This window comes from Sus scrofa, chromosome 2, assembly GCF_000003025.6.
Source record: "Sus scrofa isolate TJ Tabasco breed Duroc chromosome 2, Sscrofa11.1, whole genome shotgun sequence".
NCBI classification, from domain to species: Eukaryota; Metazoa; Chordata; class Mammalia; order Artiodactyla; family Suidae; genus Sus; species Sus scrofa.
Genome location: NC_010444.4, coordinates 75,708,587 through 75,731,787, shown reverse-complemented (window position 1 = coordinate 75,731,787; position 23,201 = coordinate 75,708,587). Strand labels below are relative to the sequence as shown.

Sequence of the window (23,201 nt, the reverse complement as noted above, 5' to 3'; positions counted from 1 at the left end):
TAGTAATTAGTAACATTGAGCATCTTTTCATGAGTTTTTTGGCCATCCATAATGATTTCTTTTTCTTTCTAAGTTAGGGCCTCACCCACATCATTATGGAAGTTCCCAGGCTAGCTGTCAAACCACAGCTGCAGCTGCCGGCCCACACCACAGTCATGGCAATGAGGGATCCGAGCCGCATATGTGACCCATAACTCAGCTTATGCCAAGGCCGGATCCTTTAACCCAATGAGCAAGGCCAGGGATCAAACATTGTCCTTATGGATACCAGTCCAGATGGTTACTGCTGAGCCACAATGGGAACTCCTAAATTTGTTAATCGTATATATGGTAAGGTTTATTATCCAGAACACATTTAAAAGCCTTACATGTCAATCACAAAATGCATACAACCCAGTGTAAAAAGTGGACAAAGCACTTGAATAAACATTTCTCCCAGGGTTATAAATAAATGGCCAATAGGAAGTTCCTGTGTGGCATAGTGGGTTAAGCATCTGGCTTTGCTACAACTGTGGTACAAGCCTCAACTGTGGTTCAGTCCCTGGCCAGGGGGAAGTTCCACATGACCGCGGGAGCACTCCAAGGAAGGAAAAAAAAAAAAAGATTAGATGCTTCCCTTCCTGGGACACCAATGCTGGTACTTCTTCAGACACCAAGGTACTAAGGTACCAAGGCCATACTGACTCCCTGTACATGATTGGTTTGCTCTTGAAACCTTGAAGGAATGTATCCCTCATTTGTTTAATGTTCGTCACATGATATAAAACTGTTCTGAATACCACGTTCCTCCTGAGCAGTTCCTCAAGAGTTATCTAAGAGGCTGTCAGTTTGACTCAAATAAAGGTCATTTCTATCTCCTATTATAGATTATTTATTTTTTACTTCCATCAACAAAGCCCTATGACTCAACTTTTCTAGTCCACACTGAGATATGGAGAAATCGGAAGGGAAACCGAGTCTGCACCTCCAGATGCCACCGGGTCCACAAAGCCGGGGGCCCCAATCCCAGATGCCAGGATGTGTCGAGAGTTTCGAGGGTCTTTTTGGTCTGTCACTCAGGAGCTGGGGCGAGGTCTTGTTGAACTGTCCAATCAGCGGAGACCGGGCGGAGTCCGAATTATCCTGCAAGGAGGGTAGGGAGGGACCAGGAGGATGGTCCACGGGGGGGTGGGGCGGGGCGGGGCGGGGCGGGGGCGGGGCAAGGATTACGGTCCAATCAGGACCGGCGGCGGGCGCCTTCCCAGCTGGTGGATGTTGCTTTCAGGGGCCGCGGAGTCCCGTGAGAACTTGTCCCGCGAGGCCTCAAGGGTCCCATTCCCATCGCTCTCACCTGCCCTGGTTGCAGAGCCACGAGGAGGAAGTCTTGGAGAACCCGGAAGGAGGCGGAGATGGTGAGTAAGCGGCCTGGGATCGAATAGGGAAAAGGCTGATAACAGCTAACCCGAACCTGACGAAAGCGGCCACGGGTCAGGGTCTCCCCGTGCCCCATCCACTCCAGGGTCCGGACCGGATTCTACCCCTCGGCCAAGTGGTCATGACCCGGTGTGTTGTCTGGTCACTGCGCGGGGTCCGGGGCGTCCGGACCGAGTCTTTGGCCCCGTGGAGTGGCAGGGAGGACGCGAAAACTCCCTACCCGGACGGTTAGGCGCCGGAGGAAGGGATCTGCCCTGGACCTGACAGATAAAGTCCAGCCCGGACTTGTCAAGGAGTCTGAATTGCAAATGCCGTTGCGATAGGACCGAGGCTCGGATTTCTGAGATGTGCCAGCGTCTCCAATCGCACAGAAAAGGACTTTTCTGGGTGAGGCTGAGCAGAAGGGCAGTTGGGCGAGTGAGGGCAGTTCGCTGACTGCGGACTAGAGTTTCTGGAAAGGACAGGCCTCCCTGGGTCTGCCTGTTCTCAGGAGAAGCTAATCAGGGGAATGTTATTCAGACGTGGCGGCGATCCAATGTTCAGAGGCCTGCAGGGAGGGAGCCTGATGGTGTGGGTTAAGAAATGGGACACAGAGAATTTGGTTAAGCCCAAATGTGGGGGCAGGACAGGAGAGTGGGCCTTCCTGGTGTCAAAGGTAAAACGTCAAACTGGGGCTGGCTCCTGCCTTACATGCAGGGAGGGTCACGGAGCATTAAATAGAGGGAACAAATGCACAAGGTCCTTGCTGAAGAGCTGACTCAGAACTTGGGAGGTCCCCAGGCCCCTCCTCATATAGAAGAATAAAGTATTGAGGCTGAAGAGAAGAAAGAGCTTTACTGGGGGGGTGCTTCTTAAGAATTGCAATTTGTGGGACACATATTTGAGTTGATGGAATACAATTTATATTTTTGAGGCATGATAAGAAAATTTAAGCATAACATACTCCTTGTCCTTATTGGACCCTCCCTAATGTACATTGTGTATCTGCATTATACATTAACCAGACCTTTTCAAAGGCATAAATGTCTGCTCCACCAGAAAGAATAGAAAATGTTTTAAATTCTTCTTCTGCCACTACTTAGAAGATAACATTCCTTTCCTAAGCCTATAAGGGCTTTGGTGATCTGCAAATCTAGACTACATATCTTTTTTTTTTTTTTTTTTTGGTATGTCTTTTTAGGGCCGCACCCATAGCATATGGAGGTTCCCAGGCTAGGGGTCCAGTCGGAGCTGTAGCTGCCAGCCTACGCCAGAACCACTGCAACACTGGATCCAAGCTGCATCTGCCACCTACACCACAAATCACGGCAACGCTAGATCCTTAACCCACTGCACCAGGCCAGGGATTGAATGTGTGTCCTCATGGATGCCAGTCAGGTTCGTTAACCACTGAGCCACGACGGGAACTCCTAGACTACATATTTTTGGTGAACTTTATGTGCAATGTCATTATGTCATTTGGAGTATTTTCCTTTGTCTCAAAAATGTATATAAATGCCTTAGACTTCTAGCAAGCAGAACAGCCCTCAGAGTTTTATGAGAATCTGTCTCCCAGGTTATATTCCTCAGATTGGCTCAAATAAAATTCTCTCTTTTCTTTTTTAGGTTGACTATTCATTAATTTTTCATCAACTGTGTAAAACTGAGTCTTCTAGGGAGGAGAAAGCTTAAGAGGTTTATAAAAGGAAAAGCCACAGGTTGTTAAAGCTGTCCGGCATGAATTATGATCAACTCTGACACAGGGAGTGAAATATTTGTCCTTGAGAACTAGGCTGTAACGGCTTATTGAGGGTAAGGGTCGGATAATCATCTTGACATTCTGGACCATTGAGCAGATGTTCTGGATGCCTGCATTAAGACACTAAGTGGTGAAAAAGTTCAGACCTGCATAAGCCCCACTTCCTCAATGACCTGGCTCCATTTTAGAGCGTTCTCTTGGCAATACCGAGTCCATTTTAATTTTCCTTGCACACCTGTCCCCCTCCTGCCCTGGCTCTTGGGCTGGAGGCAGCCCTGGACAGGAGGTACCGAAGGGAAGTGAGTCGCACTTTTGCCTTCAGGAGAAGGGGACTGCAAGCTGCTGTTTGCTGCTGTCTCTTTGGCCAGGAGTAGATTCGGCTTGGAGCCCACCAGGGCGGCAAGGTTCTGGTGCCCCAGAGAGGTCAGGCGGTGAAGGGCTGAAGCTGAAATCCCGCACTTCCGCCCTGCATGGTCACGTGACCTTCAGCCAGCCCTTCGCTCAGAATCCAGGCCTACAACGTTATCAATCAAAGCCGCGTGTGTTTGTGCGCCCAGAGGCCTGTCCAATCAGGGCGTGAGGGGTCGGACACCCCCCCTCCCATCCAATCAGGAACGGGGGCCGGCTCATTCGCTTGTGAGGTGACGTAGTTCGCTGCCGCCCGAGCGTACGGGCGCATCTACCTCATGGGGCGTGTGGTGTCTTGTGGCTGTCGCTCTAACCGGCTTGAGTCGTTGGGATCGGGGCTGCGGAGAGGAAGACCTGAGAGCGCGGAGAGGGGCAGTAATGGTGAGTGCGCGGGGCTGGCGACCAACGCCCTGGGGCTGGTTCGAGCTTGCAGGAAGCGACTGCCAGACGGGGTTCCCCGCTCCCGGTTTGGACCCTAGTTTCCCTCAACAGCGTTGCTCGGTCCCGGTACCCTGTCCTGTCCTCCCTTGGGGTCCTGGGTCCCAGCTCGACCTCAGCCCTTGACCTCAACGTGGGGTCCCGTGAATTCCAACTCAGTCTTTGAACCGGTGGGTGTCTAAGCAAGGACGTGACGACCCCCGGTGCGAACTGTCGGGCTCTGAGGTCCCACCCTGGACCTGACGAATAAGTTAAGTCTAGAGTTGGTCAGGGAGACGCTATTGCAAATACTCTTGTACTAGGGCCGAAGCTTGGGTCTCAGACAGTGCCAGCGTCTCCAACCGCAGAGAAACGGGCTTTTCTCTTCTCTGAGAGGGTGAGAGGAAGGAGGCTTGGCAGAATCAAAGGGCCCGTGATCAGAGGATTCTTGGCCCAGGTCAGAGCGGACCTGTTCTGCATCTCAGTGTTTCTCAATTTAGGAGGTGTGGAGTGGAGTGACTCAGAGTTAGGGGCCTGTGGGTAGAGAAACCTGAGTAAAGTTTGGGTAAGAAATGGATGTTGATCCTAAAAAGAAACAGTTACTTACCAGCAAAACTGGATTTATTTGGGAACAGCAAAAAATTGCAATTCAGGGCAAACTGGGTATATAGCAAAGAGGTACAAGGCAAGTCCAACAAACTTACTTATTGGAGAAAAAGAGAGTTGGGATGGGTTGTATTTAATAAAGTCCATGGAGAAAATGGAGAGTTCGTGGTGATGCTGCTTTGTCATCGGCTAGTTGCTGGAGCAGCCAGTTTCTTGTAGAATGCAGTGTGTGTACATCTTTTCTTATTGTGGCCTGTGACTGGTGATTCTTGTGTTTCTGTTGGGATCTGTAATTGGCATATCTTCCTGTAACTAATGTCAAATGGGACTTGATGAAACTTTCCCTTCTGCCCTGGCCCCGACTTCTTTTTTTTTTTCTTTTTTAGGGCCACACTCTTGGCATATGGATGTTCCCAGGCTAGGAGTTGAATCTAAGCTGTAGCTGTTGGCCTTTGCCACAGCCACAGCCATGCCAGATCCAATCTGCACCTGCAACCTACCCCACTGCTCATGGCAACAATGGATCCTTAACCCACTGAGCAAGGCCGGGGATCAAACCTGCATCCTCATAGATACTAGTTGGGTTCATTAACTGCTGAGCCAGGGCGGGTACTCCCCCACTTCTTTATAGTGTTTTCTCTTGCTTAATTTTCACATGGGCAGTTGAGAACGCTTGGTCAAGCCAGTGTCAAATGAAAAATAAAAACTTTTTAAGGGTGGACTTCCATTCAGACGAGTTATTGCAAGGGAGAAGGTCTGTTGTACCAGGCACTGGGGGCCATGCAATAGGGAGAACATGACCTTGAGATCTGCAAGCATCTCAGGAGTTGGGCAAAGAGGTTTTTTTTTTTTAGGGCTGCACCTGTGGCATATGGAAGTTCACAGGCTAGGAGTCGAATGGTAGCTGTAGCTGCTGTCCTAAGTCACAGCCACAGCAATGCCAGATCCTAGGTCTCATCTGTGACCTTCACCACAGCTCACCAAATGCCAGATCCTTAACCCACTGAGTGAGGCCAGGGATTAAACCTGCATCCTCATGGATACTAGTTGGGTTTGTTACTGCTGAGCGAAAATGAGAATTCGCTAGAGGTTTTTTTTGTTTTGTTTTGTTTTGTTTTCTCCTTCATTCAGAGGAGTAAACAGAACTAGGAAGAACCAGATGTGATGCTCAGATGGCAGAACCCTGAGGCCAGCCTGTCCTTAGGGGGCTGTCTGCTGGCTGGGGTTGAGGCCAATCAGGGGTCAAGGGTCAGGAGAGGAGCTAAAACCAAGTCTGACCTACAAGCATTTGTTCTGCTTGGGCAGCGGGGACCAGCAGTTCAGCCAGTCACTGATGAGGCGGAGGTGGGGATTTAAGGCTGTGTCTGGCCTCATCCTGGCTACCTGGCCTCAGTGGGAGTCTTCTCTAAGTCAGGTGTGGATGGGCAGGTGACAGCGCTCAATGCAGCCTGCTGTTTTCCTTGAAGACCAGAGGGTGGGGGTCCTCTCACCCTCCATGGAAGTTTCCAGGAGCACAGGGCTCAGGGAGCATTGAGCATTGTCACCTGACACCTGTGAGCAGCCTCCTCTGGGTCCAGCTCAGCACTCAGAGCTGCCCTTAATCCAGCTTCAGGTTTTGGCAGGTGTGAAATACTGAGTTCTTTGTGCCTGGTTTCTTCTCCTTAATGACGGTGGGAAGCATCTCAGGTCTTTGCCGTTTTCTGCAGACTCGTGAGCGTCTGGGCCTTTGGGGCTTAACCAGAGGTGCCTCTGAGGATAAGTGTCAGTACAGAGACTGTTCTCTCTGCCATTATAATTTTAGGAAACGCAGGCAGTTCCCCACATTCATGTGAAATGAGTGGAGATATGCCAACCCTAGCTCAGCTAAGGATGGGCGCTGCCAAGCTTAAGAAATGTTAAACAGTGACAAAGACATATAGACAAAGTTTAAAGATGGGACCTGGGGACTTAAGGCCTCATGGGTCAAGAGCCGATGCCTCATCATCTTTATTGTGTTCTCAGGAATGTAAATAATGTAGAAAATAGAAATCCCAAGGCCCTCTGCCTCCAGTCACGTTGTATTTTAACTCTGACCGTTATTCTGACTGGCATCGCTAGGGCTGGTGTCAGCTATCTATGCATAGCATCTTGAGAAACAATCAGTGTCTTCTCAAGCAGTTTTCTGACTTGAGCTGACCCAGTTTTCCATAGTCGACACCTTGTCCTCTCAGTTAATGCCTTACTTGCTGAGCCAGTCCCCTCTAGCCCCTTACTTATAGTTTCCTTAGGGTTTAGAAAATACTTTAGGAAGATTTCTCCCCACAGAGATAGGAGTTAAAAAGATTCATAGAAAGAGTAGTGACTGACTGGATCAGAACTTGGAGTGAGAATTGGGGGCATTTCTATACTGAGGGGGAGCGCAAATGTGTGGAGCTCCAGGCTGTGTCCCTCCCCTACCTTGGGACACCCACCCAGGCTGTGTGTCAGCAGGGGGAGTACAGACCCCAGCTCCAGCAGCCTTTGACCTCTGACCTGGGGTTCCCCTGGGCACTGTGGGCAGTTGCTGCTGATCTGCGCCAGCTCACACTCTGCCGCTCTTCCCTCTTGTTTCCCTCATAGGATCTTGTGCCATGTGATTCCCATGTGTGAGTGCTGAATTTGTTTGTTCCCTTACCTGAAGGTGTAGGGTTTTTTGGTTTTGGTTTTATTCTTTGTGTTTTTTTATTTTTTATTTTTTTTGTCTTTTTGCCATTTCTTGGGCCGCTCCCGCGGCATATGGAGGTTCCCAGGCTAGGGGTCGAGTCGGAGCTGTAGCCACCGGCCTCCACCAGAGCCGCAGCAACGCGGGATCCGAGCCGGGTCTGCGACCTACACCACAGCTCACGGCAACGCCGGATCCTTAACCCACTGAGCAAGGCCAGGGACTGAACCCGCAACCTCATGGTTCCTAGTCGGATTCGTTAACCACTGTGCCACGACGGGAACTCCTCTTTGTGTTTTTTTAAATGAGGATGTTCATTTAATAGTTTTCCCCTCCACTTCCCCAGCCTCCCACCCCCTCCCAAACAAGTCTTTTCAACAATAATCGCGTGTTCATTTTTTTGAGAATAAGGTAAACCTCAGGTTAGAGAACCAAGGCCAAAATAACCAAGGCACAATTAGAGTGTGTTCAAGAAACCAGTCACAATTCGACTGGATTAGATTTCAACACGGAGATGATTGTGTTCTTCCAAATCATCTTCAACTTAGGAAGCTCACACTGCTCCAGTATGTGGAGAGACAATACACTTCCTTCTGCTCTCAGTCGCTGAGGAAGAAGTCTTCTTTCCTGATGGACCAGCATTATTTCTTTTTTTTTTGCTTTTTTCCCTTCTCCTTTCCTTGGTTTCCCCTTTCCACGAAGCTTTTTTAGACGCACCTGCTCATCCCTAAAGTGCTGAGGCTCATCTCTAGATGTGTCCTTCCTCTACCATGTGCCCCTTTTTTGGTTTGGTTTTAGATTTCACCAATTTTATATGTACTTACTTGTGTGTGTACAATTTTATCATGGGTAGACATGTATAGCCATCACCACGATCAAGATAACAGAACTTTTCTATCACTACTAAGATATTCATGCTGTCCCTTTATAGTCACACCAGCCCCACTTTCTGCCCCTCCTCATCCCTGATCTCTGGCGACCACTAATCTCATCTCTGTAATTTTCCTAGTAATTTTCTATTGCCTACTGTTTTCCTCTCTTTCTGGGACTCCAGTAATACTAATGTAATATCTTTTGTCTTTGTCCCACAGGTCTTTGAGGCTTTTGTCATTTATCTTTGGTCTATTTTTTCTCTTTGGTTCAGATGGGTAAATTCTGTTGTTCTGCCTTCAAGCCAACTGATTCCTTCCTCTGTCATATCCATCCTGTTTTGAAACCATCCCCTTTTTTAGTTTAGTTATTGTATTTTTCACTTCTCAAGTTTCCATTTGGTTCTTCTTTATATTTTGTATTTCTTTGATGAGACTCAAAATTTTTATTTGTTTCAAGTGCTTTTTAATTGCTTATTGAAGTATTTTTCAGTAGCTTCAAAGTCCTTATCAGATAATTCTTTGTATGATCTTGGTGTTCTCGTCTGTTGACTGTCTTTTAGGTTTAAGTTTTGTTTTTGTTTTTTTTCTCTTCAGCGCCACACTTATGTGTATGGAAGTTCTCAGGCTAGGCGTCTAATCGTTGTTGCAGCTGCCAACCTACACCACAGTAATCCTAGATCCTAGGTGCATCTGCAATGTACACTGCAGCTCATGGCAACTCCAGATCCTTAACCCAGCAAGAGAGGCCGGGGATGGAACTCACATCCTCATGGATACTAGTTGAGTTCTTTTTTTTTTTTTTTTTTGTCTTTTTGCCATTTCTTGGGCCGCTCCTGTGGCATATGGCTAGGGGTCCAATTGGAGTCATAGCTGCTGGCCTACACCAGAGCCACAGCATCATGGGATCCGAGCTGCATCAGCAACCTACACCACAGCTCACGGCAACACCAGATCCTTAAGCCACTGAGCAAGGCCAGGGATGGAACCTGCAACCTCATGGTTCCTAGTCAGATTCGTTAACCGCTAAGCCACTATGGGAACTCCCTAGTTGAGTTCTTAACCTACTAAACCACAACGGGGACTCTCTAAGGTTTAGATTTTTATTCCCTTGGTTGGTTGGTAGCACCTCTCAGTTGGGCGGCCCCCAGGTTGCCCACCCTCCTGGTCTCTTTGTTATTCTTTGAAGCTTTACATCTGTCTTTCGTCACCAAGCAGCATCTTGTTTGATTTTGCGTTTAGGTGAATATGACCTGTACTGCACCAGTAACAGCTTCCAGAATGCTTCTCTGTGGTTCTTACCCCTTGTGTGTTTCACACGTCCTGGTGTCAGTGGTCACCCGGTTCCCTCCTCTATCCAGTCCTGTGGGGCTCAGGGTATCTCAGGTTTAGGTTTGATTTGTCAGCAGGCTGTTATATTCCTGCTGCTTTTTGTCTCCAAAGTGCAAATACAATATAAATTTTTTACATGTTGGAGGAAACTTAAAGGGTTGTAGATTATGGGTATTTTCAAAATACTAAGAAGTGTGTATAGAGGGCTGGAGTTGAGTATTTATTCTACATCATTTCTAGTGCAGGGAGAATCCAGCTTAATTTTGTCCCTTTTGAGTGTATCACGTGGGAGCTGCTTGTGGACTGTATATTGGTTCTGTGTTATGTGGTCAGTATGTTGGTTTTTTACTGATAACCATTGGGCTTGAGCATTTCTCATAAGCGGTGGTTCATCTTCTGTGAAATAGTTTTCAGTCATTTTCTCACCTTTAACTTATTTGTATGTTTACTGATTTCTTATGTTTTCTTTACATATTCTAGACTTTCATCCTTTTTCATATTTAGGTGTTGCAAACATGTTCTCCCAGATCGTGACCTATCTTATTGTTTCTTTTTATTCTATACTTTTATAGACAATTTTTAACTTTAATAGACTTGAATTCAATTTCTCTCATCTCTTCCTTTGTAGCTTACTTCTTTTTCTTTTCTTTTTTTGTCTTTTTCTAGGGCGGCACCTGCAAAAAATATGGAGGTTCCCAGGCTAGGGGTCTAATCGGAGCTGTAGCCACTGGCCTACACCAGAGCCACAGCAACGCTGGAAGTGAGCTGTGTCTGCGACCTACACCACAGCTCACGGCAATGCCAGATCCTTAACCCACTGAGTGAAGCCAGGGATCAAACCATCAACCTCATGGTTCCTAGTTGGATTCGTTAACCACTGAGCCATGACGGGAACTCCACTTATTTTTCTTATACGAGAAAATTTCCCAACTCTCAAGTCATAATGCTTTTTGCCTGTAACTTCTTAATGTGTCCTACTACCTTCACAGTTAAGTCCACAGTAAATGGGTTATTGTATATGCAGTTGATAAGGAGAAAAAGATTTCTTATTCTTCTGTCACCCGCTGGTCACTGCCCCATGTATGAAAAAGTGTCATCATTTCAGCCCTGCCTGGCAGCATGTGCTCTGAAATAGACCCAGTTGCCAAAAACATGTGGGCCCATTTCAGTGAGCTGTGATTTTTTTTTTTTTCCAGCCATGTATTTTCCATCCCTCTGTTAACACCATCCTGTCCTAATCCCTGCAGTTTATTGACATTTCAGTGTGAGTTCCCACTGTGGCACAGGGTTAAGAATCCGACTGCAGAGAGTTCCCGTCATGGCTCAGCAGAAACAAATCTGACTAGTATCCATGAGGACACAGGTTTGGCCCTTGGCCTTGCTCAATGGGTTAAGAATCTGGTGTTGCTGTGAGCTGTAGTGTAGGTTGCAGACTTGGTTTAGATCTGGCGTTGCTGTGGCTGTGGCATAGGTCACAGCTGTGGCTCAGATTCAACTCCTGGCCCGGGAACTTCATGTGCCACATGCACACCCCCTGACTGGCACCACCACACAACACATAGGAACTTTCAGACTCACACCCAGCAGTCCAGGTTTTAGAGCTTCCATTCAGGCAGGCAAGCACCAGCATGTCCCCAATCCCTGCCCTCTCAGCAGAGTTTGTTTTGGGCAAAGGAGAAAAAAAAAATAGCTTTTTGCTTTGCCAAGCAAAGAAGGCCACAGCAGGCTAATGCCTTAAATACTGTGCCCTTCAGCAATAACTGTTTTTTTTTTTTCCCAGAAATTAGTTTTTAAAGTCTGTGTTTAAAAAGTCTATTTAAGCATTTACTTTTCAACTGCTTATTTCTAGTGATCAAAATACACTAAGCTTTATTTTTTGTGTTTGCATTCTACAAACTTACTACTGATTTTGTGATTACCTTCATATTCTTTTTGGGTGTATCATAGTTATTTGAGCTATGAATAAAGGGAGATGTTTTTGCTGTTACAGCGCAGGAATGTCTCCTTTTTTTGCACTTCATTTTATTATACTTTGCAGGTAGTGTGCTGTTTACAAATTGATTATGTTATGTAACCCTGCATCTGAGCAAGTCTTATCAGTTTCTTCTTCCTTCCTTCCTTCCTTCCTTCCTTCCTTCCTTCCTTCCTTCCTTCCTTCCTTCCTTCCTTCCTTCCTTCCTTCCTTCCTTTCTTTCTTTCTCTTTTCTAGGGCTGCACCCTTGGCATATGGAGGTTCCCAGGCTAGGGGTCGAATTGGACCTGTAGCCTCCAGCCTAAGCCACAGCCACAGCAAAAACTCAGGATCCGAGCCGCATCTGCGACCTACACCACAGCTCAGAGCAACGTCGGATCCTTAACGCACTGAGCAATGCCAGGGATCAAACCGGAGTCCTCATGGTTCCTAGTCGGGTTTGTTAACCACTAAGCCGCAACGGAAACTCCAGTTTCGTTTTTCAAAGAGCATCTGCTCACTGGTGGGTTACATTTTTTAGCACTAGTGTTCCTTAATGTATATACAGAGTTTTCTAGACATAATTCTGTTGAACACTTAATAGGCTACAGTACTGTAAACATGACTTTTCTGTACTGGGAAACCACAAACAATTTGTGTTACTTACATTATTGAGATATTTGCTTTATTGCAGTATTCTGGAATTAAACCCACAGTGTCTCTGAGGTCTGCATGTATGTTTTCCTGGTAAAATGAGGCCATTAGTTTCCTCTATTAATGATTTTAAAAATCAAGCATGTACTACAGTACAGGTCAGCATTAGAAAGATTTTTATGTCTATTACTACCAAGAGCTCAGGGTGAGAAATACATTTGGATTTTTGAAAAGACTGAGTAGAAACAAGTCTTGAAATGGGGTTTTATGATAAACCATTTAGAAGACCTCAGTCCTTCAATATTAGAAACAGAACAGAAGATAAATAGGAACTTACTAAGCTCATTGTTTCCAGCAATATAAACCTGACATGTTAAGGCATCTCTTGCTCCCACCCTGGTATAGACCTCCAACAGAGACAGGTTTTACACAGGAACCAGCACTTCTGCATTGGGCACATGTATATATATATATTTTTATTCTCCAATTCCACACACCCCGAAAGCTCTCATAATCAAGCACATCTTGACCCAGACTAGTACAGCAGTAAACACAGATATCTATTTACTGAAGAGGAGCAGTTCCCCATCGAACAATTGTAAGGAAATACAACACAGATCATGTATAAAGTTCCAGATTCTCAAGTAACATATGCTTTAGCCATGAGGAGGTATATTATGGACCACAGTTCTTGTGGGTTTTTTGTTTTTTTTCCTTTTTTGGCTGCCCTGAGGCATATGGAGTTCTTTGGCCAGGAATCAGATATGAGCTGCAGTGCTGCAGCTGTGGCAACACTGGAACCTGATCCGCTGTGCTGGGCTGGGATTGAATCTGCATCCCAGTGCTCCAGAGACGCCGAAGATCCTGTTGCACCACAGCGGGAACTCCTTTTGGACTCTTTAATCAATAGAAATTGATAAGAGGCCAGACAAGAAATTCAGGGAAGGCTTTATTGGGACTCATGCAGGAGGGAGTGAAAACAAGTAACAAGTTCGGTTGCTCTTGTTCACTCTTGGGGGAGTTGGAGGACATGGCAAGCTGGTCCTGTAAATGGGGCAGGTCTAGGGTTTGGGCCAGAGAGATAGCTTAGGTGGTCTGCCCACCTCATTGGTGGTCCTGTGTGCAGGGTGCATGCAGAGTACCCTGCTCTTGCTCTCTATACCTCCGAAGTGGCATTTGGGGAGTTCTTGGTGGCACAGCAGATTTAGGATCCAGCGTTGTCACAGCAGTGGTTTGGGTCCCCACTGTGTCAGAGTTTAGATCCCTGGCCCAGGAACTTCCATATGCCATGCGTGTGGCCAAAAAAAGTGGTAGTTGAGGTTTTGAACATTTTGTTTCTTCTTGTTCATAATTTGCCCCTACTGCACATAGACAGTTATTTTTAGTCCTTTCTAGTTTCTTTGTATTTTGTTGCTGGAAGTGATGTTCCTCCAGGTACAAGGATTGCAATAAAGGGTCCCAGGTCCCAGCTTGTCCTGGATAGATGCAGTGAAGGCTTGACTGAAGATGAAATTCCCTTAATTTCACCCAATATTTTGCTCCATTGGGATGACAGTTTGAGAAGCACTTTATACACCTTTAACAAATCACATCTACTAGAATAACATCATTTAACTTAATACTGATTATGTATTTCCCATATTTACTCATTTTCAAAGCTCAACAGGCTCCATAAAGTGTGCTGAAGAGTGACCTGTTCACCCAATATTAGGGCAGGTGTGTGAAAATAATGGACTACAACCACATCTTTCTTGAACTGTCGGCCTACAGCTTTTTTTTTTTTCCTGAGCAGGGTATTAAAAATTTTATTTTATGAAAATATCCCTCCAGACCAGGAAAGAATATGGAAGATTTTAAACTTGGATCCATCTCTGAGCCTTGTGGGCATGTGTCCTTAATATCTGGTTTGTAACATCTCCTCAACCTATGGAATCTTTGAAACATCTGTAATTGTGTTCCATGTACAACTCACATTGTCTTTTTTTCTTTTTCTTTTTTGCCCAAGGTCTATTATTATTTTTTAATAAAATTGCCATTAGAGTAAAAAGAACATATTTTTAACTAGTCCGAGTCTGTTTTTTCAATAGCTTTAATGGAGGTATAATTTATATACTGTAAGGCTTCCTGGTTTAAACTGTAAAAAGCAAATTTGTATCTGCTGGCAGTCACTCTTCATTCCAGGCCTCCAACCTCCTTTACTCTAGGGAGTTTATTAACCTAATTTCTATCTCTCTAGATTTGTGCGTTCTGTACATTTCATATAGGTTATAATGATACTGTCTGTGGACTTTGGTGAATTCTCTTAAGGTTTTTAAAGTTCACTGATTTTGTGCCACGTATCAATACCTCATTCCTCCTGTTGCCAGTGATATTCTGTTGTGAACTTATACCGAGTTTGCTTATGCAAATGAGTTGACAACCTTTTGTTAGCGCAGGTCCTTGCGCCTGAGGCACAGTGAGGCCAAGCCAACCAAAACGTCAAGAGTTTGGAGCACAGAAAGGTTTATTGCATGGCCATGCAAGAAGACTGGTGGCTTGTGTCCCCAGGATATCCCAAACTCCCTGAACCAAAATTACAAAACATTTTTTTTTGTCTTTTTTATGGGGGTACTGCACCCATGGCATAATGAAGTTCCCAGGCTAGGGGTCAAATCGGAGCTACAGCTGCCAGCCTGCTACACAGCCATGGCAACTCAGGATCTGAGCTGCATCTATGACCCGCACCACAGCTCATGGCAGTGCCAACTCCTTAACCCCCTGAGTGATAGGATCAAACCCTCGTCCTCTTGGATACCATTTGGGTTCAGTACTGCTGAGCCAAACAGGAACTCTGTAAAGCATTTTTAAAGGCAGAATGAGGGAAGGGTGTGGTTGATTGTTGCAAATGTCTTGGTGAAGAAACCCTTTTTTCTTATAGCTGTCCACAGAGGGCAGGTCATGATGTTCCTGTAAACCTCTAGCATGATACATGTTATACTTCAGAGGGGAGCTAAAGCAGAGGGTAGCCCTCAGAAGACCCCAAAGGGTCCTGCTCGGTTACACTTTTGAGTTGTTTGCACTTTTTGGCTGTCATGAATCATGCTGCTGTGAATGTCTGTGTGTTAGTTTTTGTGTTGGTGTTTCCTCTCACTTCTGGAGAGATGAAATTGCTGTGTTTTATGGTGACTCTGCTCATCCGTTTGAGTATTTGCCAGACTGTCTTCCAAAGTGGCTCCACCATCTTACCTTCCCACCAGCAGTGTATGAGTTTCCAGCTTCCTCACGTCCTCACCAGTGCTTGTCTGTCTGTCTTATAGACATCCTAGTGGGTGTGAAGAGGTACCTCCTTGTAGTTTTGATTGGCATTTCCCTGATGACTGGTGTCCCATATTTTCATGAGCTTATTGGCTATTCGTAGTTCTTTGGAGAAATGTTTGCTCACATTTTTTGCCTATGATTTAATTGTATTGTCTAGTATTCTCCTTTACTTTAGTTATTGGCCTGAGTTTTTTTAAAGTGTTTTTAGAATTCAGGTATCTTATCAGATGTGTGATTGGCAAACCCCAGATCAGCCTTGCCTTTTTTGGAGGTGATGTGGTGGGAATTATTTTTTTCAGCTATGCCTGCAGCATACAGAAGTTCCTGGGCCAGGGATCCAACCTGCATCTCAGCAGTGACCCAAGCCCCAGCAGTGGCAACACTGGATCCCTAACTGCTAGGTCACCAGGGAACTCCTAGTGAAGATTTTTTTTTTTTTTTTTTTTGGTCTTTTTAGGGCAGTACCCGTGGCATATAGAAGTTCCCAGGCTAGGGGTCAAATCAGAGCTATAGCTGCCAGCCTATGCCACAGCCACCACACGTGGGATCCAAGTTGTATCTGTGACCTACACCACAGCTCACGGCAACGCTGGATCCTTAACCCACCGAGTAAGGCCAGGGATCAAACCTGCGTCCTCATGGATGCTAGTTAGGTTACTATTATTACTGCTGAGCCACTACAGGAACTTGGGGTTTTTTTTGTTTGTTTGTTTGTTTTGTTTTGTTTTGTTTTGTTTTAATTTAGATTTTCTTTCTTGCTTTCTTGATTTATTTCCATTCTTCCTTCCTATGTTCATTCATTCGTTCCTTCTTTCTTTTTTTCTTTTTAGGACTGTACTTACAGCATATAGAAGTTACCAGGCTAGGGGTTGAATAGGAGCTGCAGCCACCAGCATACACCACAGCCACAGCAATGCCAGATCCAAGCCACATTTGCAACCTACTTCGCTGCAACTTTTGGCAGTACCAGATCCTTAACCCACTGAGCAAGGCCAGGATCAAACCTGCATCCTCATGGATACTGGCTGGATTCTTAACCTGCTGAGCTTCAATGGGAACTCCTAATTTAGATTTTTAAAACACATTTTTTTTTTATTAAAATTCACGTTCTTAAAAATAATTGTTTGGGAGTTCCCGTCGTGGCGCAGTGGTTAACCAATCCGACTAGGAACCATGAGGTGGCGGGTTTGGTCCCTGCCCTTGCTCAGTGGGTTAATGATCCGGCGTTGCCATGAGCTGTGGTGTAGATTGCAGACGCGGCTCGGATCCCGAGTTGCTGTGGCTCTGGCCTAGGCTGGCAGCTACAGCTCCGATTAGACCCCTAGCCTGGGAACCTCCATATGCCACGGGAGTGGCTCACGTAAAGGCAAAAAGACAAAAAATAATAATAATAATAATAATTGTTTGATTTTTACTTTATGAGTGTGATGTCTTCCCATATTAATTAATTAGGTATTTTTCTCTCTGTGAAAGACACCTTTGACTTTATTACATCAGATTCTTCCACACTTCTTGTTTGTGCGGCATCTTTCTTGAATTCTGTGCACTTGGTTATTCATTTGAGAGGTGCTGCTGGCTTGACAGATTCCTCAGGAACCAGGCTTCCTCTTACCCAACAGCTGTGTCAGATCCTAGGCCCTGGCCTGTGTCTGTACCCTCAGTGTCCACCTCGTCTTGACAGGGGGTTGTGTCTCTGCCTCTGTTGAATATGAGGGGACTAGCCCAGGCTCCTTGATGCCATTACCTTCAAGTTAAGAGTTGTTCTGATTCAGCAGCCCTGGAAATCTGTGTTCATAGCATCCTGACAATCTGCTCCTGTTCTTGGAGCTTCAAGGAAATAACTTATGAGCAAGCTGGGTGTCCATTTCTGTATCATCTGAATAATTATTTCATTTTCAGTCTTTACCTCGGGAAGTACTTTCTAATTAAAAGCAATTCTTTTTAATCATTTGTCTATAAATCTACATCTATCATTGTTGCTGTATTTTGCTTCAGTTTCCAGCACTTACCATCACTGAGTAAACTGCATTTGATTTGCTTGAGTTCAGTTCCCTGACTGACGGCCTCCCCTTACTCCCACACAAGTGGGTGAAGAGGGACTTGGCTGAAATAGAATACGTGGCTGTTATAGGACTTGCTGATCTTTGAAGATGTGGCCGTGAATTTCACCCCGGAGGAATGGGCTTTGCTGGACCCTGCTCAGAGGAAGCTCTACAGAGACGTGATGTTGGAGACCTTCAGGAACCTGGCCTTTGTGGGTGAGGATGATTTCACCCCATTACTTTTTTAGGGAACAATTTTTTCTTATAACTCTGCTTTCTTACTAGAACCAAGGAATGAGACTATGTTGGGGGGAAAAAAAAAGACACAATCCAAGCTTTCATGAAACCCACCTAGGGTCAGAGAGCTTTTCCATGAAAATAGTTTCATGTATTGATTGACTTTTTATTACTCTTGATCAGAATCATGAGACTAATTTTATAAATGTGAGCATGATCTCCAGTGTCACCTTGGGCAATGAGAACAGTGTTATGCCCTGTGCAGGTTACACAGTGATCAATTCACATTTGATGTCATAACCTTGCTGCAGTTAAATCTATGCTAACCTGTCATCAGTGACATGAGAACCAGAGAATCAGCCCATCTCATGGAGTGCTTAACCTCCCCACTTCCTCATGATGAGCTTCTTCCATGAATGGGACAGCAGCACATACCACTCAATCTCCCAGTGGTAGCCAAGTCATTGGAGACAGGCTCCATCTAGGACCTCTGTGCCTGTGATCCCCAGGAGAACACACCTCCCTGGATAAGGGGACGGTATTTGGACACACCATTAGGAACATGACTTAGTCTTTGTTTGAGAAGGTGATGTTTATCATTAATCTGGCTTCCCTGTTGGAGTTTTCATCCATCCTTGCCCACTTGGGAAGTCCTTCTGTAGCTGCTTTTATAAAAGGAGCATTTGGGAATGTGCATTTTGCCCAGTTCCTTCCTACCTTGCTTCTCTGAAGTTATCTCTTTTGAAGTTTTTTAGTGAATAGGCTGCATCTTGACTCATTTTCCCTATGATAGCCCAAGTTCCAAATAGCCAAGGTCTTCATAGTTTTTCTTTGCTTTTGTGTTAAATTAGGTTTGGGCCCAATTCTAGACACCCTAAACCAATACTCAGTTATTGGACACCATTGCGACATTAACTCAATTCTGACACCATGCAATCAGTGGCAGTTTCCACAGCTTAAGGGTTCATTCCTGTAAGATTCACTCCATGTTCTCTCACTTCAGGTGCCAGCCTTTTTTTTTTTTTTTTTTTTTGTCTTTTGTCTTTTATTAGGGCTGCACCCATGGCATATGGAGGTTTGCAGGCCAGGGGCTGAATCGGAGCTGTAGCTGCTGGCCTACACCACAGTCACTGCAATGTGGGACACAAGCTGCATCTGCAACCTACACCACAGCTCATGGCAACGCCGGATCCTTAACCCACTGAGTGGTGCCAGGGATCAAACCCAAGTCCTCATGGATGCTAGTCAGGTTCGTTAACCATTAAGCCACAATGAGAACTTCCAGATGCCAATCTTAAGCCCACATGTTTACCTATCCTCCTGACCAACTGACTATAAATCAGAGATTTCCATGATCCCCTTCTGAGGTTCAGTTAATTTATTAGTGTAGCTCACAGAACTCAGGGAAACATATGACTTACTAGGTCTAGGTTCATTATAAAAGGATTATAATTCAAGAACAGCCAGATGGAAGAGATGCATAGGGAGTGATTTTACAAAGATGTTTCCATGCCTTTCTGTGTGCTGGTTTCTGTACATTTGCCTGTGTTTATCAACTCAGAAGCTCTCTGGACTTTTAACAAAAATTTTCTGTGGAGGTTTCACTACAAAGGCATGATTGATTAAATAATTGGCCCCTTAGCAGTTGATTGGATCTCTAGTCCCTCCTCCATCCCCAGGGGGGTTGTTGGGGCTAGGGTTGGGTGGGACTGAAAGTTCTAACCCTTCAATCACATGGTTGTCTGTGTTGGCTGCCAGTCCCCATACTTAGTTTCTTTCTAGCAATTTCCTTTATTAATATAAACATATTTGTGATAGAAAGGGCTTGTTATGAGTAATAAGACACCTGTTTCACATTTTTGATCCTGAAGCATTTTCAAAAACTGAGCACAGAGAGCAGATATTACCCCATTGCTTTTATCACACTGGAAATTGGTTTTGGGGAGCCATCATCAGGGAAATGTGGGTGAAGACCCAGTTTATCTCATGAATATATGTTAGTCATCTGAATAACCAAATATGTATATTTCTTTTCTTTTTTTCTTTTTTTCTTTTTTTTTTTTTTTTTGTTGCCTTTTTAGGGCCACACCTGCAGCATATGGAGATTCCCAGGCTAGGGGTTGAATTGGAGCTATAGCTGCTGGCCTATGTCACAGCCCCAGCAACACCAGATCTGAACTGAGTCTGTGACCTACACCACAGCTCATGGCAATGCCTGATTCTTAACCCACTGATGGAGGCCAGGAATCAAACCTGCATACTCATGGATCCTAGTTGGGTTCATTAACCACTGAGCCATAAAGGGAACTCCACAAATATGTATATTTCTTACTACACTATTGCATGCGACTGTCTTTTCTTATGAAATTTCTTTTATATTTTTCAATCAGTATATGGAAAAAAAATCAATATAAGGTCTCTTCTTTCCTTTATTCCATTTCTTCCCCAAGGATTTAGTTATGCTACCAATTATTGCAGGTTCTTGCCTTCACGTTAAAACCAGTGGTTCAAGTGCCCAGCGGGATATTTTGGAGAATGTACTATGCAGTGAAGAGAAAATAGTAAGATTCAAAAGAAATGATTCCAAGTCTGTTTTGGGAGAAAACTGGGCCTTTCCCAACATGGGACATCAACATCCACCTCATCAGAAGTATTTGAGGTAAGTGGCCCTCCTACAGGAGAAGGGGGTGCCCGCAAAATGGTAGACTCACTTGAAATTAAAGATATAAACCTAGCTAAATAAGTGTGTACTCACAGATTTTTTTTTTTTTTGTAACAACAGTGTGCTATAAATGTGATGTAGATATTGGGAGTCTGATATAGAATTCAGTAGGAAACAACAATTAGGAAAGCCCACATGTAAAAAACACTGAAAGTTATAGCTCTGTTTTAGCCCTCAGCCAGAGCATTAAACTTGTTGCACTTTGTAACAATTCAGAGAGTGCCAAAACACCCATTCTTTGAAAATGGCAAATACGTAGTGGAAATAATAGTAATCATCAACAAATCATTAATTAAGAAATCACATAGGAGTTCCCGTCATGGCGCAGTTGTTAATGAATCCAATTAGGAACCATGTGGTTGCGGGTTCAGTCCCTGGCCTTGTTCAGTGGGTTAAGGATCCAGCGTTGCCCTGAGCTGTAGTGTAGGTTGCAGATGTGGCTAGGTTCCTATGTTGCTGTGGCTCTGGCGTAGGCCGGTGGCTACAGCTCGGATTAGACCCCTAGCCTGGGAACCTCCATATGCCAAGGGAGCGGCTCAAGAAAAGGCAAAAAGGCAAAAAGACAAAAAAAAAAAAAAAAAAAAAAGAAATCACATAAAGTCATTAGTCTCTAATACTCTGCTTCTTATTTTGAACAGAAATAACTTGGTGGAGAGTCTCTGTGAAGGTAAAAAAGGTCATCAGTGTCTAGGAACCCTGAACCAGATTACAAATCTTGCTGTATATAAGGATTGTCAGACTGGAATTCAGCCCCATACATGCACTAAGTGTGGAAAAGCTTTCAGGGATCATTCTTTCCAGAAGAATCAGCAAAGATCTCACACTGGACATAAAGCTTATTCATGCGAACAGTGTGGGCAAGCCTGCAGCTGTGTCTTGTGCCTAAGCATTAGTAGGGAAACAGACATGGTAGAGAAACCCTGTAAATGTCAGGATGCTGGGAGAGCATCTAAGAGATTTGTTAAGAGTCTCATTAATAAACAGTCTTTAGAGTGTAAGAGATCTGGAAAAGCTGTCAATTGTTCCTCATCCTTTAAGGGACACGAGAGAGGTCACTATGGACAGAAAATCCACGTGTGTGAAGTATGTGGGAAATCCTTCAGTTATTCTTGCCAGCTTGCAAGGCATGTGAGAACTCACACTGGAGAGAAACCCTATGAATGTCAAGAATGTGGGAAAGCTTTCACTAGCATCTCACACTTCCGAGAACATGTGAGAATGCACACTGGAGAGAAACCCTATGAATGTAAACAGTGTGGCAAAGCTTTCAGTTGGTGCACTTACCTTCGAGAGCACATGAGAACACACAGTGGAGAAAAACCCTACGAATGTAAGCAGTGTGGCAAAGCCTTCCCATATCTCAAATCCCTGCAAGGACATGTGAGGATACACACTGGAGAGAAACCTTATGTGTGTAAGGAATGTGGGAAATCCTACAGTTGTCCCAAATACTTCAGAAAACATGAAAAAACACATAGTGGAGTAAAACCCTATGAATGTACAGAATGTGGGAAAGCCTTCATTACTTCCTCATCCCTTCGAGAACATATGAAAACACACAGTGAAGAGAAGCCCTATCAGTGCCAGCAGTGTGGGAAAGCCTTCAGGTACCCGAGATCCCTGCAAGGGCACATGATAACACACAGTGAAGAGAAACCGTATGAATGTCTGCAATGTGAAAAGGCCTACAGGTGTCTCATATCCCTGCAGAGACATATGAAGATACACAGTGGTGAAAAATTCTGAATACAAAGACTGTGGGAAAGCCTTTATTCTCCCGTAAAAGCTTATAAATGTGAGCAGTCCCAGGAGGAAAAGCATGGAAAGAATGTGGGGAAATGTTCAGCACTTCACCTCTTTTATACTTGAAAACTCAGGGTAGGACAGAAATCTTTTTGTAAGTGCCTTATCCTGAATAAAGATCCCAGTGTATTAATTTCTAGTTCATCTTGCTGATCTGAGCACTTAAGATAATAACTATCCATCTATGTTTCCGTCATCTTTAATTACCACTTATGTTTTAATATTTCGGGCTTTAAATGATTATATGGTCATATAATACTTGTTGCATTTCCATTACAGTATTTTTTGAGCCCAGAGTTAAGTCTTTTGTTTATTTTCTTATGTGTGATGTGGTTTGAGTTCAGATGAAAATATTTTTGATTCTTACTTTACCTTATGTTCCTAGTATGTGATCATGGTATGAAATCTCTATTGTTGAAATGTCTTTTCTGGCCCATGAACAGATAATGGAATATTCAGACTCAATGTTTATCCTTCTCTGAGTCTATGTAACTGAAAAGTGTGTCTTCCACATTTATTTACTTATATTTTTGTTTAGTGCAATACCTGCAGCGTATGGAAATTCCCAGGCTAGGGGTCAAATAGGAGCTACAATCACCAGCCTATGCTACAGCCACAGCAGTGTGGGATCTGCTCACAGCAGTGCTGGATCCTTAACCCACTGAGTGAGGCCAGGGATCAAACCCATGTCTTCATGGATACTAGTTGGGTTTGTTACTGCTAAGCCATGATGAACTCTGACACATCTGTTACTAGTTCATACCATATCTGTGTTCCTCAGAGAAATTAGTAATTGTGGAATGTTTTGGAAGACCATCTGTCTCATCCGATTCTGTTAGTAATTTGGCCTCTTTTCATGGTCCATGATCTTGGTTGGAAATTGAACACAATACATTGAATTAAGAAGAATGACTTATTGGCATGAAGTTGAAAGCTACTGTCCAGATGGTTCTACTGAATAGTGTTGTCAGCTTGGGAAAGGTGGGAAACTATATCCCAGAATACTTATTGTACTGGTTCTGAGTTAATAGA

The 23,201-nt window shown here is 44.6% G+C and overlaps 1 protein-coding gene across 8 annotated transcripts; it reads left to right on the top strand.

Moving 5' to 3' along the window:
* LOC110259370 (zinc finger protein 77-like) lies at window positions 1,205–22,465 on the top strand. Of its 8 annotated transcripts, none has more exons than XM_021084165.1 (5): window positions 1,207–1,391; window positions 3,019–3,204; window positions 17,497–17,623; window positions 20,123–20,303; window positions 21,005–22,463. In XM_021084165.1, the coding sequence occupies exons 3-5, from the start codon at window positions 17,590–17,592 to the stop codon at window positions 22,110–22,112; spliced, it is 1,323 nt and encodes a 440-aa protein (XP_020939824.1). In that variant the 5' UTR covers window positions 1,207–1,391; window positions 3,019–3,204; window positions 17,497–17,589; the 3' UTR covers window positions 22,113–22,463. The 8 variants fall into 8 exon arrangements, with proteins under 8 accessions (XP_020939829.1, XP_020939828.1, XP_020939824.1 ...); XM_021084162.1 differs by having other exon boundaries at window positions 1,208–1,391; window positions 3,019–3,940; window positions 21,005–22,465; XM_021084170.1 differs by lacking the exon at window positions 20,123–20,303 and having other exon boundaries at window positions 1,205–1,391.

Coding starts and splice junctions, on each gene's coding strand:
- LOC110259370 (XM_021084162.1), top strand. Junction 17,624..20,122: donor CAGGAACCTGGCCTTTGTGG/GTGAGGATGATT, acceptor CAATTATTGCAG/GTTCTTGCCTTCACGTTAAA. Junction 20,304..21,004: donor CCTCATCAGAAGTATTTGAG/GTAAGTGGCCCT, acceptor TATTTTGAACAG/AAATAACTTGGTGGAGAGTC.